Source organism: Panthera tigris, chromosome A1, assembly GCF_018350195.1.
Source record: "Panthera tigris isolate Pti1 chromosome A1, P.tigris_Pti1_mat1.1, whole genome shotgun sequence".
Lineage (NCBI taxonomy): Eukaryota > Metazoa > Chordata > Mammalia > Carnivora > Felidae > Panthera > Panthera tigris.
In genome coordinates, this window is record NC_056660.1 from 112883629 (window position 1) to 112900593 (window position 16965).

At 45.7% G+C, this 16965-nt stretch overlaps 1 protein-coding gene across 2 annotated transcripts in view; it reads right to left on the bottom strand.

The window, feature by feature from the left end:
• The window catches only part of SPOCK1 (SPARC (osteonectin), cwcv and kazal like domains proteoglycan 1), a 510780-nt gene that overhangs the window by 15548 nt on the left and 478267 nt on the right, over positions 1-16965 (bottom strand). For both annotated transcript variants that reach the window (XM_042984416.1, XM_042984423.1), the window contains one exon: positions 36-152. In XM_042984416.1, coding sequence (XP_042840350.1) covers positions 36-152 — 117 coding nt within the window. The remainder of the gene's footprint in view (positions 1-35; positions 153-16965) is intronic.

Below are 16965 nucleotides of genomic sequence, written 5' to 3' on the forward strand. Positions count from 1 at the left end.
ATGAAATAAATTAGCGAGAGCAAAGTTGGCCTTACTGCCTTGGGCTGCGTCAGAGCTGGTGGGCTTGATGACCCGGTTGGCGTCCTCATGAAGGGCTCCGAACCAGTCTTTCAGCCGGGAAGCAAGGTTCCTCAACTCCTTGTCTGTGCAGGCTGCAGAAAAGCAAATGGAACAAACAGTGAATCCATGGACTTTCTCCTCTAATTAGCTCTCTGCCCTCAACATGCAATGCCATCCACGAAGCCACGCTCAAAACAAACCTCCCTCTCCAACCACAACACAACTCCTTACCCCCACTTGGAAAACAGGCCAAAGATACAGCAATGACAGGTAAGGAATGTGCCAGAGAGCCTAGACTCCCCGGGGAAGTAGCATTGTTCAGAACTGAATCTGGACTGCCTCAGAGATGTTAAAGCAAATGCTAATGGTCTCACAGTTGTTCACCAGTCTCCAAAGACCCCAAAAGATCCTTCTTGCTAACGCAATAAAACTTGCTATTGCAATTTGCCAGAGACCACATTTTCCACTAAATTCATGCCAAGAGAGATTAAAACTCGGGAATAGCCAATGTCCTTAGTGAGAGGCTGCCTGGAACACTAAAAGATCCCAGTAATGGCAGACTATCAATGTTGTTTTAGCCCAAGGTTGGGATTGGTGCATGTGGCCTATTTTGCTGGCCTTTTGGCAGACTGAGCCGACTTTCCCCTAAAGAGAGATGGATGCCTTCTCCATGCAAGTGTCCTTTCTCTTGCAGCCCATCTCTAACTATCAGGCTCATCTTTTAGGGTGCAGCATACGAACTGGGGCCAAGGAATACTCCTTCTGAGAACAAGAAGAAAACCTGGATGGATGGACGGACGGACGGATGGACAGACGGTGGGGTACAGGTTCTGTGAAGGTCTGATAGAGTGAAGTAAGGCTTGAGGGAAGAAATCGATGAAGGAGGAACAATGGTGTGGGAAAGGGAGCTGATTTACCCTACCTCCCAGGTTTTACCCTAATTCTGGGTATAGAGACTCCCTACAAAGGGTCCAGGCAATGGCGCACTTCCAAGAGGCAGAAAAACCAGCTATTCACATCTGGAGCACCAGAAATTCAAGACCTGAGGGGCCAAACCCTCAGTAAGAAGGGACAAAGACACGAACCCCACAACTGTCACTTTTCTCAGATTCTAAAGCTACAGGGGCAGACAGTGCAGAAGCTAAGCTAAACACCATTACAGGGCAAAGCCAAGTTCTGAGTATCTTGTGGAGCTGACAGGATGCAGGTTAAAGCTGGACTCTACCAGTGAAGAGAGACCCCAGAAAATATCCCAGGCTCACCCCCATAAGGCAATGGGGCAGTGATGAATGAGTAGACTGTCTCGCCATAACTCCAGTCCTGCCTTCAGTCAGTGCAAGCTCTCACTAAAGAGAGCCTCCACCTGCCTCCAAAAGAAGAGAAGAATATCATTCAGACCCTCTCCTCATTTTTCGAATCCATGTCTGCTCTCGGGAAAGCCCATTTTTCCTTAGCCTGGGATTTGGGGCTTGGTGGGGAATAGAGCCAAACTTCCCAGACCCCAGGTGGGAAAGGCCTCCCCGACCTGTAAACCCAGGATATCATGAAGTCAGTATAAATTAGACCAAGTATGTAAAGTGCTTAGCAAAGTACATGGTACATAACAATTGTTCAGCATGTGCTATGATTTTAATGACCACTACTATTATTTTTAAATTGAAGGTTTATAGGTAAGCTTAAAGCAAACATCGCAGCATGCAGAAAACCAGCACGACAACTGTGCCTCAACAAAACTGGCTTTGGCCACATAAGAAATTGGGAGACATGGATACTTGCAATGGATACAGTTGTCATTAGTCAGATGTGGCTATTTATATTAACACTAATTTATGTAAATAAAAGATGCCCAGGGTGGCTCAGTCAGTTAAGTATCTGACTTCAGCTCAGGTCATGATCTTGGATTCGTGGGTTTGAGCCCCACGCTGGGCTCTGTGCTGACAGCTCAGAGCCTGGAACCTGCTTCGGATTCTGTGTCTCCCTCTCTCTCTGCCCACCCCCCCACTCATGCTCTGTCTCTGTCTCTCTCAAAAATAAACATTAAAACATTTTTTAAATAAATAAAAGACAGTTCTTCGGTTGCACTCACTCCATTCCAAGTGCTCACATGGCTGGGGACGCCGTACGCGATCATACACAGAGTGTTTCCATCATAGCACAATTCTGTGCCAGATAAAATGGATGAAGTTGGCTATCCCTTTGGGATTTCCAACTTTTTGGAGGTTCATCATGATATGTTCTACCTCTACTCCTTCCCTTTGGTCTTTAAAGATGGGCTGAGGAAGAAGATCCCATGCCTGCTCAAGCCAGGAGCCTGCATCTCACACTAAGTCACACACACAGCAAGGAGAGGGCAGGTTCACACCGACACGTGGATGGGTCCCAACTTGGAACGTTGGGATAGGGTGCTCACCTTTCTGACTTCTCAGATGCCAAGCAGCTCATAAGAGAGAGGATGTGGTCTGTTTTCCTGATAGGAGTGAGATGTGGGCTCTAGAGTCAATCTCACATTTGAAAATGGAAAATTAATAGCATCTATTTCTTCTCAATTGCCATGCACACCATCTATTCTAAACGTTCTCCAAGCAGAGAAAATTGCCAAGTCAACTTGCAAAGGAAATGAATCCCCATCTCACACTGCAGGATAAATTAGTTAGTCATGTTTAACTAAACCCTGACAGATGTGCAGGTAATCTATATCTTTAGAAGGCTGTTGAATTTCCCACAGGCTTTCCAAAGTACACAGGCTCTGGATGGCGGATGGAATCAGGCGCTGGAATCTTAAAAGAGAGAATCTGTCACTCGGGGAAGTGCACAAGCAAGATGCCACTGGCTTGGGTACAGAGAGATCAGAAAGCCAGAATGGAGACAGGAGGCACTCAATTACTGGGCCCTGTTCACTCGCTGTGTCTTCCACTGAATGGTCCGAATGGGGAAAAAGTCAGGCACTGTTGGCCTGGAGCTAGATACATCCCAAAGAAAAAAATAAAGATGACAGCCTGCAGAGAGCTGTTTGTTCAAATTGGGTATTCTAGCCAAAAAAGACATGCCAGCAATGGGGGGTAGGGAATGCTCGCCTTTTAAGGGGCCTGTTGTAGCCCCTGATAAAGGTATGAACTGAGGATTGATGCTTTCAGAAGTGGAGGCTTAAAGGGCACCTCCCACACGCTCCATTCCTTTCTGGGGAAAATTAGTTTTGGGGGAGAGAAAACCTTGATAAAACCACGTCCACCTGCCATTCTCACATGGTGCCCTGAGGTGGACCACTCCTTGTGCTTTCTTAAGAGGGGGTCTGAGCTCTCCTCTCCTCCTGGTCAGAGAAGCCTGATACCCAGGCCAGGAGCATTAGAATCCCCAGAGGACTTGGTTCACTCATGCAGGCTAAGACCTGATCCCCCTTGTCCCTGGGTTACCTTCCTGAGTGAGTGAGGCCAGCCACTCCTCTTCACGTCCCCTCCCTTCCCTTCGCTTCCCTCCTGCCCTGCACTGGGGCTTCAGCTCACTTTGAACTACCCTCATTCTCCCAAGTGTCTCTTCTTGTTTCCACAGGTTACTCCCCATGTTTTTGTTTGTTTTTTTTAATTTTTTTAACGTTTATTTATTTTTGAGACAGAGAGAGACAGAGCATGAACGGGGGAGGGGCAGAGAGAGAGGGAGACACAGAATCGGAAGCAGGCTCCAGGCTCTGAGCCATCAGCCCAGAGCCCGACACGGGGCTCGAACTCACAGACCACGAGATCATGACCTGAGCCGAAGTCGGACGCTTAACCGACTGAGCCACCCAGGTGCCCCACTCCCCATGTTTTTGACAGGCCCTCAATCTGCTCCAGCATGGCTGGGGCACAGGCAGCATCCTCGCCTCCTCCTGTGGTCAGAGAATGGCACCACCAGGCACTCGCATCCTCAGGGCACACACCTGGGAATTATCCTGGGATCCCTAAAAAAAAAGTTTCTTGCTTCTTGCTGGCTCCACTGCCTTCATTCCAGTCCTTATCACCACCGCTACGCGCACCAAGGAGGCTGGATCAGGATCCTAATTGGTTTCCTGTCTTTCCCCCCACTCTCCCTTCTCCATCCAGCAGTCAAAGCACTCTCTTTCTAAAGTGACGTCACTTTCCTGCTTAGTTAGCTCCTTCAGAGCCTCTTAATCACTCTGCAGGCAAGTCCAAATCCATAATGTGACCTGTGCTTCGATCGCAGTGCCCTGCCCTGCCTCTGGTCTCCCTCTTCTCCTCGGGGCTCCCTGCTCTGCCCTGTCCTTTGCAGAAGCAGCTCCACCTGGGGCACCCCTCCTCGGTGTCTTGCTAATATGCAAATTTCTAGGATCTCTGCTTTTAATGTGTTTCCTCTTCAAGGACTTCCCTAAGCCTCACAAGAGGGGGGTTTCCCTTCTGTGTGCTTCCAGCACCATTACCTCTCGTTCACTGTCCACCTTCCCCTCTAGGTGGGAGCAGCGCCCGGGGCGTGGCTCACCTCAGGGGGGCCAGCATCTTAGGCAGCCCATTCCTGGCATAAAGAATGCTGTTGATAACATACTAACTAACCAAGCGTAATAACCCCTCTTGTTGCCTTTTGCAAACTTCCATTTATCCATCTGCAAAATGGCATAATAAAGCTCAGCTCATAGCATTACTGCAGGGAATGAGAGAGTATCAGTAAAACATAGCTCACAGCTACTGGAGTAGAGCAGGGACTTAACAAATGTAGATTCCTCTTCCCGTATCCCAACTGGCTGCATAATGTGTTATAATTTTATCCTTATGTTTTTGTTGAAGCCTGAGGAGATGCTTGTGATATAAAAAATAATACCTCTCCTTCACTTATTTTGTAGGTGGCTTGGTACAAATTAAGAAGGTTCGACGTGCAATATATATCTGCCTTCTCCCGCATAGAAAAGCTCCATAACCGAGGGTTTGGTTTGACTTCTCTGTGTCTATATTCTCAGCCCTTACCAAGGATGGATACATAGTTTTTCAAAATATATGTATTAAAAAAAAAAAACAAAACAGGAAAACATGAATACACTGGTTACAAGCTCCTTAAGTCTCACAGCTATCAAGTGACAGAGACAGGATTTAGATCCAGGCTGTTTTCTTGCTGGGCTGCCCTGGGTGCTGGACTGGCTCCTTGCATTAACTGGGCTTGAGGGGAGCCAGCAGTAACTGGGGCAATTAATAGACTTGGTCCATTTTCTGAGTTGGAAAAAAAATCCAAACATCAGGCCTTCACAGGTACAGGAAGTTCTGCCAATGATGCAGGTGAAGCAGCTGGCTGAGTATTAGAGGGATGAAATCAGGCTCTGCTTTCATTAGCTCTGGCATGAGAACAGTGGTCCTACGGAAGGAACACACAGCCTGCTGCCTTCCTGTTAGGCTCCCAGGAGCGGGGATCACATGTGCGGCCGCTGGGGCTTCATTAGAGAAAAGTAGAGTGCCATTGCACATTACTCCAGTGTGTACAAAAAGACAGCTTTGTCCCCCAGGAAAGCCCAGCGCTCAGGCAGAGAAGGGCCCAGGTAATTTAGTGGTCTCCCAGTGGACTTGTCCTGTCTCCTTGGAAAATATGAACAAAATGCAATAAGCAAGTGTAAATAAGGCACATGCAGCCGCCGTGGAAGGTATATAGCCCAGGGAAGAAAATGTGATCACTTTTCCCACCTGGGCGCCCTCTCCTCTCTCCACCCAAGGCCTGGAGCTTTAAGGGGCCTCGAGCTAGACTGGATTTGACTGCAACAGTGTGCACGTAAAGCAGTAGTACATCATGAGTGACCCGGCTGACAGGGGCGGGAAGGAGGTACCAGTACCTAAATACTATAGGGCAGAGATGGTGTTAACAGGATTACTGCAGCGCTAGTGACGTTTTGAGGGAGGAAGGGAGGGGTGCTTTCATTTATTAGTATTTGCTCGTGGGGCAGTGAGCCCGGGGAAACAGCTACTGAAGGAGAGAAAGGGGTGCTTCTTGAGTATCAGTCAATGGGTCCTGCCTGCCCCCAGGCCACCATCACACCACAGTCCTTGTCTCCTTCAGACAAAGCCAAGGCCTAGAAAGGAGGGGTGAGGAAGTTTCAAACAGGTGCTGGTTTTGGAAGTGGGGAGACAGAAGCCAGGCAATCCAAGCTTCTTGGGAAAGGGTTCCCCAAGGTGGTAACTGGTGTTCCGAGCTGGTCTCAGCTTACTGATGACTTTGGTGGCTGAAGGACACTCTAGAAAGGCCTCTCAGAGGATTACACAGAAAACCAGAAGGCAAGGAAATAATCAGAGGGATAAAAAAAAATATTTGGAGTGATATAAAAAGTGGAGGTGGGGACAGAAATTCTGCATTCAGAGCTGTAGTGTTAATATCTAATAGAGTGAGCAGGAGTGTGTGTGTGTGTGTGGATGTTAAAATCCTAACTGAAGCCACATTTGAACACTCAGTTGTGGATATTTGAAAATGGCAAAGCTGACACACAAGCCTTGTAGGCGATCTGTAAACCTCTGCTAGGGCACCAATTACTGGTAAACTCGTGTAACTCATGAAATCCTTCAGCTAAAGAGCCGAGGAAGAAAACACCCCACCTGTCACATGAAGCCACTGCGTTCTGCCCCTCTAGCCTTACCAGTGCTTAGCTCAGGGTTCCGGAAGAAGTTAATATGAAAACAGTTAGAATTTAATTTAAACTTTAGTGCCTCTGAAGGTAATTAAAGAGTTGGGCCAGACCGGAGCTCTCTCTGGAGCAGGCCGGGAGGCCTCTCAGAAACCGAGACTTGTGAAAGCAATCTTCTTCAGCCCTCCTAGGTGCTGTTGTGCTTAATTACTTAATCAGAGCAACACTGGATCAATGCACTCAGAGTGCGTGCAATTAGCATCTCCTGCAAAAAGTCCAGCTGAGCCGTTTTTAGGGCAGAGATGAGGGGATGAGCAGAGTCCAGGCTGGAACAAACACCAGGATGCCTTCCCAAGCCGCTCAGGAACACGTAGGCTCGATGCCACCCTCAAGTACACGCAGGCTCCTTTTCCCGGTAGGGACCTGGGCCCCCGTGCTGTTGGCGCACACAGCGCACGGCAAGTGCCCCAGAGTAGGGCTGTTATGGAACCAGGCTGGAATGCTGGCGGAAAAACCAAGCGGCACTCGGAGATCTTGGTGGATCAGAGATTTATTTACCACGGGCGGGCTCAGAGGAGACCGTTTCTCCAAAGATCTGAGCGCCAAATGCAAGTGGGGAGGGTAACTTACAGTTGTCAGCCTCCGTATCTGTGGGGGTTTTCGCGCACGCAGCAAACGAAGGAAGAAGCACCCGGAGGAGGGGTCTCCAAGTTAGAGACCAGAGCGTGTTTTAGTCCCGTGGGCCATCTTTGGAGCAGTACTTTATTCACTTTTCCAACAGGGCAGGTGTGTGGGAATGGAGCGGACGGGGGCTATACTTCACAGGAGCTTGAGAGAGTGTGAGACCGAGCAAGGCTACAGTCCCCTGTGACCATGGACCCTACTAAACTGGAACTCAAAGAGGTGAGGGTTGATTCTGCTTAGCAGGGTTTCAGAAGCAGTAACCACATCCTGGTTAAGGGGATCCTGGGGCAGCAAGAGGGCGTAACTAGGCTCCGCAGAAAGATGGAGCTGAGCTCGGAGGCCTGCACTGCCATCCTGGCTGAGGCTGGGCAGGTGACTTTCCCACTCTTCAGCTTCCTCATGTGCATATGGAGAAGGAGCTCATAGGATTATGGGAGGACTGCATGGGAATGCACTCAAGTGCCCAGCATCTCGGCAGCGGGTGGCTCGGATACCGTTTGTGTTTGTGGACACAGCGTGACACAGTGATCCACCAGAGGGAAGGTAGGGAAATCAAGATCACACATGCCGTATTTGCATCTGAAATGACCAAGTGAAGCTAGCCAGTTAAATGGCTAAAGAGAGATTCAAATCCACATCTCTTGGGGCATCTGGGTGGCTCAGTCGGTTGAGTGTCTGACCTCGGCTCAGGTCATGATCTCGCAGTTCGTGAGTTTGAGCCCTGCGTCTGACCCTGTGCTGTCAGTTCAGAGCCTCTGGAAATTCACTTGATCTGCTCTCATACCATAGCCCCAGGTGCGTGCACCTGTCCTTCCACCCAGTCCTCCCCGCAGGCGCAGGGCCCCTTCCACAAGATTAGGATCAAGCAGCTGAGTGCATGGCAGGACCACACTCCCTCCCAGGCACATGAACAGGGAACAGACGGCTGGTGCTGTGGCTGAGAGCCCAGGCTTGTGGGCCTGACAGCCTTGGGTCTGAATGCCAGCTTCGAGTGTGTGAGCTGCTGTTCTCCACCTAAGTCCATGCTCTTCTTGAAACTTTTTTTCTTCCATACATAAAACAGGGATACTGAGAGTATCAGCCTCACCGGGTTGTGGTAAGGATTTGCTGTGAAGTGAAGTTTTCCAAACCCAAGAGGCAGTCACCACCATCTTGCCCTCTGAGAAACTTCTGGAGCTGGTAGTGTTCACCACTGGGAGGTAACAGAGAATAAGCTCCCAGCCGTAAGCGGCTTTCGTGACTGGAAACACGACTGAAGTTTCCTGAGGGGAATTTTCCAAGCTTATACAAGGTGAATCTCCATTTCTCACTGGAGATCATCGCAGAGAGATTTGAGCGTGCTCAGATTAAATTGTGTTGTTATATGTAAATCCAGGTTTTACTCTTCAGGGCCTAAAACATCAGTACAGATGCGTGTTCTCTTATGCTGGGAGAATGCACCATTTTCTGTAAACAACAGGCCTGAGCAAAGGAATTAGGGCCCCATTATTCAGGAGCTCGCTAATAAAGTCCTTAAAAAGCAATCTTTGAAAGAGCTTAAAATACTGACATTAAACTTGAAGGAAAATGAGTTAAACTAATTAATGGTAGAGCCTACAAGCATAGATGGATAAATATCCCTATTAACCCCATTATGACTATTCTTAGTAACCTGATTTGAGGAGACTTTAATGTTCCCTTTGATTCGAATGATAATCCTTCATGTGGAAAAAGAAATACATTTAGAATTTACACAACATTTGTAAATGTGCATTAGCAGAGTAACACTTACTTTTTCCCGCTGAATAATCTAGAGCAGGGAGGTTAGCTAGATGAAATAAGCTTTTAAAGCTTCCGATAAAATCCACAGCCTTTTCCACCACTCCGCGGTAAAAAAAAAAAAAAAAAAAAAAAAAAAAAAAAAAAAGTGGATGTACAAAATCTTGGTTGGAAATGCCAACCATGGCTTCAATTGTGTTTCCCAGACACTGGGTAGGTATTTCCCTACAAATCTCAAAAAGATTAGTGGTGCTGTAGAAAAAACAGCATCATAACCGGCAATTTGACTGAAGGGCTTCATGGTCCTCGACTAATAAAGACTAAATGCCAGAAATGACAACTGCCCTTCTCACCTAAAATCAGCAATGGCAGATGCTTCAGGACAAGGTGTGGGATACAGGCTCAACCCCAACTCCTGGGAGGAGCCGGGGTGGACAGAGCCCTGGGAAAGGGGCTGGGTGAAGTCCCTGTGTGGGCCGTCCCACTGCCAAGAGGCAGACAGACAGTTACTCTGCATTTTCTTAATCTCTAAGCTCAGGCGGCCGATGACAGTCTGGGAAGGCTTCCAAAAGGAGGCAGGGCTCTAGCTGAGATGACGTGCAGGGAGCACTTAGATAAGGGGAAGACAGTCCAGGCAGGTCTTCGAAATAATGAGGAAGCCAATATGAATGATGCGACTTTTTCTTAAACTAATTTAAGATTAACGCTGCTTGGATTAAACACACCAATTTTAGCATGATTAGATCTAATTCTCATTCATAAACATATAAAAAATCAAACATGTATAAACGCTTACATAAATGCATATATATGTAAAATGCTCCATGTATCTGTCTAATGATATTCCAATATATTAGAGATTATATAAATGCTTATATACCTTTCAAGGACCGTCTTCTGACCAGGTAGCACTGACAATGCCAGGAGTGATACGTAAGCCTATATCTGCAGGAGGTTTTAGTGACAGAAGACTTATCTTTTGAGTACATATCAGATGAATCTCCATTTTGGGGCTCCTGGATGGCTCACTTGGTTAAGCATCTGACTTAGGCTCAGGTCATGATCTCACAGTCCATGAGTTCGAGCCCCACATCGGGGTGTGTGCTGACAGCTTGGAGCCTGGAGCCTACTTCAGGTTCTGTGTCTCCCTCTCTCTCTGCCCCTTCCCCACTCACACTCTTTCTCTCTCTCTCTCTCTCTCTCTGAGAAATAAACATTAAAAAAAATATGAATTGCCATTCATAGTTGGTAATTTGTACCCAGTTCAACCCACTCAATTTCAACATCCAAATCTGGGCAGTATTAAATAGAATTTAAGTTTCTGTGTTTTTCAACACTTAAAGCACCAATACGTACACATGTATGTTTTTACCCTTAAAGGTGAGATCAACTTATATTGTTATTTAATGGTTCAGGAAGCCACAAAAGATGGGTACAGGACCATGAATGCCAAGCTTGGGACCAGAGATCTATCTGATCCTGATGGTCTAGGATGTGTACAGAACCTGAGATTGCCTTTTTAGCTTGGGGGTGACAGGAGGTCACGGGCACACTTTTATTCATGACTAGGTAGGGGACCAGGAGTAGATATGAGCCAAAGGCAGAGAAACGCAATATCCAATTAGTTCCTTTCCTCTCAACACTGCTGCCTCTCCTGGACCAGAGTGGATGGTGACATGGGTATATGGACTAATGGGATGGAAGGAAGCGCCACACCCTTCTTGTGACAAAGGTGCAACAGTGCCTCCGGGGCTATTGTCATCTTGAGTAAGAGGGTAGACTTTGGAGCTGGGATCAAAAACTCCCAACTGGGACTGAGGCCAGAATGGGATGGTCCTGAGTATGCCTGGAGCATGCATGGCCTGGCATCTTCACTTCCATGCTTCTAGTGGACAAACTGACAGAAGATTGGGATAGTGAAGCAGGGTCTGACGAAGAAGTGCCTGCTGAAACCATAAAGGGTATCTTCAGCAATTCCAAACCCTGCCAGGTGCGGTGTTTCACTCACTATTCTTTTCACCCTTTCGCTCGTATAACTAACTCTAAGTTTATTTCCACTCTGGAAGCCTGGGGGCATGAATGGGTATAGTGACCCAGCAAGAAAAGAAAATGGTATCCAAGCCTCATGGGAACACCGTGGGCTCAGAGAGGACCTTGTGCCTGGCATAAAGATGAAATGGTAGCTACTATTTTACTGCTAGAAACACTACTATCTTTGGTCCAAACTGTCTGTTTAGAAACCTAGTATCTACCAAGGCAGTGTGACATAGCTGGAAATTTCCCTCTTCCCCTCCTAAATATCATATAATCAACAATATAAGCAGAATAAAATCGTAAAGTCCATTTTTAGTTAAACTGCAAAACAGATACATAATCCCTAGCTTTGAACAATATAGCAGAAGCCACCTGCAGGGAAGTAAAATGTCCAAAGCCAATTAAAAAAATCAAAAACGTGTTTATGATAGGCAAAGGGCTCCTCCTGAAGTCAGAGACCAGTATTTCTTGTCAAGCAAGGACTAAGGGACTGAAAGGAAAGGACAGGGCACAGATCAAGCAGAAGTTGCACAGGAAGAAAAAACAACAAGAAAGCAGAAAAAGAGGAAAATGGCCAAGGGCAGCAGGTCTCAGAAAATGCCGGCAAAATTGTTCTTCCTGTAGGCAAGAGGCTCATTCCAAAGTGCAGCTTCAGTTATAACAAGAGAACTGGAGAACTGAAACAGAGCTGTTCCATAGAAACAGGACAGAATACACAGAGCAGCCATTTTAGCAGGAAACCCTCTTTCATGGGTGACTTAGGAAGCAAATTTGGATTGTGAGTCTACAAAGACTGAAGGATTCCTCTCCTTCCATCTACTGGACTCTATGTGAAATAGGCAGGCCAGTCAAGTCTAACTTATAACAATTTTTTTAATAACTTTTTTTTTTAAAGATGCTGACAAGTTTATACATACCCGTACAAACACCCATACGCTGTAGAAAAAGAGCAGTAAAACTTGGCACAGAACACTCAGCAGAAAAAAAAAAATAGAAAAGGTGAAAATGTAGAACAAGTATAACACCATGAATTAGAGTGAAACAATCACCTTTGTGAAGAAAGAAAATAAAACAGTATACAAGAAATCAGAGAAGAGATGAAGAGACCCTGGAGGAAATGGCATGTGAGCATTTAGATCCCCAGCAAAAAGAAAAAAGAAAAAGAAAATCATAAAAATGAAGGCACACTGAAAAATGCACAAAGGAATGCAGAAACTGGAAAACTCAGTGAGAGAGAAGGATGTCAGAAATGACAGGAGAGAACAACATGAAAAGGAAAGAAAGAAGGAATTATAAAGCATTAGAGAGTAAAGACACCTGGGTGGCTCAATCAGTTGAGCATCTGACTCTTGATTTTTAGCTCAGGTCATGATCTCATGGTTCGTGGGATCCAGCCTCGCATCCAGCTCTGTGCTGATGGCATAGGGTCTTCTTGGGATCCTGTCTCTCCCTCACTCTCTCTGCCCCTCCCTCTCCCTCCCTCTCTCTTTCTCTGTCAAAATAAATAAACTTACATATAAAAAACAAAAACAAAAATCCACGGAGGATTAGAGAGCAAATGACAGTTACAGAGAAGAGGCAAAGGAATGCCTACATGTGCATGATGGAAGCCTTTGAAGAAACAGGAGAAAACAATGCAACAGGGCATATATTTAAAATAGAATTTGTTAAACCATTTCTGAAATAAAACAAGAGATGAACCTACATATTGAAAAGGCACAGCATTAGCCAGAAAAAAAAAAAAAACCTGGAATGGCCAGTGCTAGGATTTTTTCTAATGAAGTTACTGGATTTTAAAAATAAATATTGATCCAATAGCAGAGAAGATATCCATGGAACACATGAGAGAGAAAAAAAAAATAAATCTGCCCTCAGATCTCAAATAGCAATATTCCAAGTCAGAATCTAGTGGAGCAACATCTAGAAGAAAGTCAGGAAAAAGTTGAACCAAAACTTTTGTATCCCCATGAGCTAAGAATAAATGCTACAGAAAACTGGTTTTGAGCATACAGTGACTTGGGGAGAATGGTTTCCATGAGTCGTCCATAGGAGCTACTGGAGGACTCACTGTGGTCAACTATGGAGAGGACTTGGGAAATGCAATTATTTATGAATGAACAAAGGTGGAGGAGATTAGGGTGAGAGATGAGAGTGCAAAAAAGAAAAAAAAAGAGGAAGGGAAAAAGATGCACTGTATGGCTACTGTGCTGATTGCCTCATATACAGTAGTTCGGGGATCAGATAAAAGCATCAAAAAACGGGGGCGCCTGCATGGCTCAGTCGGTTAAGCGTCTGACTTCGGCTTAGGTCATGATCTCACGGTCCGTGGGTTCGAGCCCCGCGTTGGGCTCTGTGCTGACAGCTCAGAGCCTGGAGCCTGCTTCAGATTCTGTTCTCTCTCTGTCTCTGCCCCTCCCCTGCTTGCACTCTGTCTCTCTCTTTCTCTCTCAAAAATAAACATTAAAATTTTTTTTAAACATCAAAAAATGACAAATTAAGTAACAAAAGAGTGACTATATTTTATAGAACAAAGGGAAACTTTTAGAGGAAAATTATATTAACTATTATCAAGTGATAGAAGAAAGGGAGGTGAAGTGAAAATGGGAAAGAAAGATGAAGAATCCTATTAATTTTACTGCCATTTAAAGTGGTAACATCCCTGAGTATCAGAAGAATTATACACATGCCCTCCGTCCACACACAGAAAATAGTACACACAGTGAGGAAAAAAAAAATAAAGGAAAACAGAATCAGAAATAACAGAGGTGGTAGAACCAAACATAATTTTTTTATATCAATAAATCTAAATGGCTTAAATTCAGCTCTTCAGAGAATAAGATTTTATTTTTTACAGAGTCACAGAGAAAAACCCAACTCCATACAGATTACAGGAGGCCTGTAGCAATGACAAAGTGATTCAGAAAGATTGCTACCTACGTTTTGACCCCAAAATTCCACTTTGAGACTATAATCTACAAGTATGCACATATGCGTGTTTGAAGTAACATGTATACAGCTATCCATTACAGCATTATTTCCAATGGCAAAAGGCTAGAAGTAATTGAGATGTCCATGCTTATATCAATGATAGTACATCTACCCGATGGAAAACTCTTAACAGCTATCTGTATAATATGCAAGGATCTCCAAGATACATTAAGTTAAAAAAGCAAAGTGTATCAAAACTCCACTATCTGTGTTAAAAAGGGACCCTAAGAATCTGAACCAGTGTTTACTTTGAGATGCAAGGAACTCTTTAAGGATGTACAATAAACTAAATAAGAATGGCCTCTGCTTTATGGGGAGTAGGAGCTGGACAGACAGCAGCCAGGAACAGGAGGGAGAATTCCTGCGCTCCTCGTAATACTCTTTGGTTGTGATGTGAATATACACCTCCTTGAAAAATTTAAGTCTGTTTCCTTGTGTGTCTCCCCCACTAAGCTGTATGCTCCCTGAATGCAGGGACCCTGCACCTCCTTGGCACTGAGCTCAAGGCCAAAATCACGCAAGTGTCCAATTGAGGTTTGTTGACTGGAAGAACAAATGAATGAACAAATGCAGTGGGGGGGGGGCGGGGGAGGCTCTGAGGTGGCAAAAAGCTCCAGTGGAATGAGCACCAGAGACCCTTGAACTGTGTAACTCGGGACAGTTTGCACTGATTCATCAGTTCTAATTCCACATGCTAATAACATTTTTCTTTTTAATCCCAAGGGGGAAAAATACTCCCCAATACTTTTTTTTTTTTTTAATCAATACAATCTGTGCGCTGTTCTCCATCCTGCCCTGTGACCTTGGATAGGCCGAAATTCAATTCCAGCACTCCCTGAGTCAGACACTCTGGGGGATGCAGAGACGATTAAGACACAGCCCTTGCCCGGTGCTCAGTGTCCCCTCTCCTTGTTTGTAAAAGGAGAACGTTTTCCCTGTACTGAGTTGGTAGAATTTTAACGATGAAGACTTGAGCCACTTTCTCTCTCAAAATGCTCCTTCCTGGAGAACCAAGGTTCAGTTCAAGTATTTGTTCGTCTGTCGAGTCTTCTCTCCACCTTCCAGGAGGATTCGACTGCCCCCTCCTGGGGTGTCCCCAAGGCCTCAAACTTCCAGTTCCGCTTTTCTGTGCTATGCCACAACCTGTCATCCCTTCTGGACTCTGAGAGCCGATGTGGCAAGGATTCTGCCACAGTCCCACATGTAACTATCCTGGCAGAGTGTCTGGTTATAAGCAGACACTGATACATGTTTGGAGAAGGCACAGAGAAGATAATGCGAATCCTTGGAGCTAAGTGAAAACACTGCCCCCATCACCCACCTAAAAATACCAAGAATAAACATGGTGAACAGGTCAAATAAAAAAGTGTGCCACTGAGGATGGATGCAGGGGTGAGTCATAACTATCACAGAGACAAATAACTTCCAGCCAACAGAAGATCGTGTTTCATTGGGGGCAAGAGGGAGAGAGAAACACATATGTGCCTGACTTAATTAAGGCGACTGTACCCAGAAACACACACTGTTTCACTGTAGCCCAGGATGCCTGGGAAGGTGATCCTACTCTCCACTTCACATTTGAGAATACCATGGCCTACATAGGTTAGAGGCTGCCCATTCTTATCTCCACACCCCCCAACATACACATAAAGGCCAAGGCTGGCATTTCAACCCAGGACCGAATGCTTATGGGAAGGATGGCCTGATTCTTCCACCACAGATACCATGGGGAATCCTTTGCCCAAACAAAGGAATTATGAGGAAGCCCGGAAGCTAGGAGTTCAAGGGTCCACAGGCTGAAATGGGGCCCATGGGCTTACATATAGGCACTAACCCAACTGCTAACACCTCAGCCTACAGCAGCAGGGCATCCCTGGCATCTCATTTTCATGTTACTTTGTATATTGTGATAGAGGGATGCTAGAAGGATCACATGCACCTGGCTAGTTTCACCACTGGCTTCTCACTCTTGTCTGGATAGTTACCACTAACTAATTTCATTTATCTGTGTCTCCGTGAGCTTATTTGGAAACCATGGAATGCTGCTTACAGAAAATTAAGCTTCATTTTCTTTAAGCACCCAGCCACTAGTGCAGGCAGGAGATGGTGATTTGGAGGTAACTGGCTTATGCATATGTAAACATGATGCATTTAGCAAATTATGTAGACTTCACACTTCACAGCATTGAAGAAAACAAAAGTCCCTTCCAAAGAAACAGAAGCGCAATAGAGTCATTCTGAAAAGAATATAGAGCTATTGGTCTGTAAGAGCAGTTGAACTCAGCTAAGAACAGAAAATAATGGTTTACAGTGTGCAGCATGGGGTGGCCACAAGCCCAATGTGAACACATCTAATTTTAAGTGGTGTTAAGGCGTCTCTAAGGACTTCAGAGAATTCTAGGCCACAATGTGCCTGGAGATTGAGCTCATGGTGTGACGAGGCTGAACATTTCAAACCCAATTCCACCGTGACTCTTATGCTTCGCACAATTTCCCAGCATATGTTTTTCTTCTTGGGCCTAGAGAGAAAATTCTAGGTCGACCTTAAGCTCAAAAGCACCGCCACAGTTGAAACACCCCTGCTGTCTGTCGCACACCTTCCCTGTTCTCTGCTGGGGCTGCTGCTTCAGTCTCTGCCAATAGGACACCAGCAAGACATTGCCTGCAGATGTGATTACAAGTCTCCCTCTACTAAGGGTAAACTTATAGGCCAGCATAGTGAGTGGACTTTAGGACAAACCCAAACAAAGAAACAAACAAACAAACCAAAACCAAAACCAAAACCAAAACCAAAACTGGATGGGGAAGGGTATTGAGCTTGGGGGTTTCCAATCTGCAGACCAGAAGGAACAGTGGTT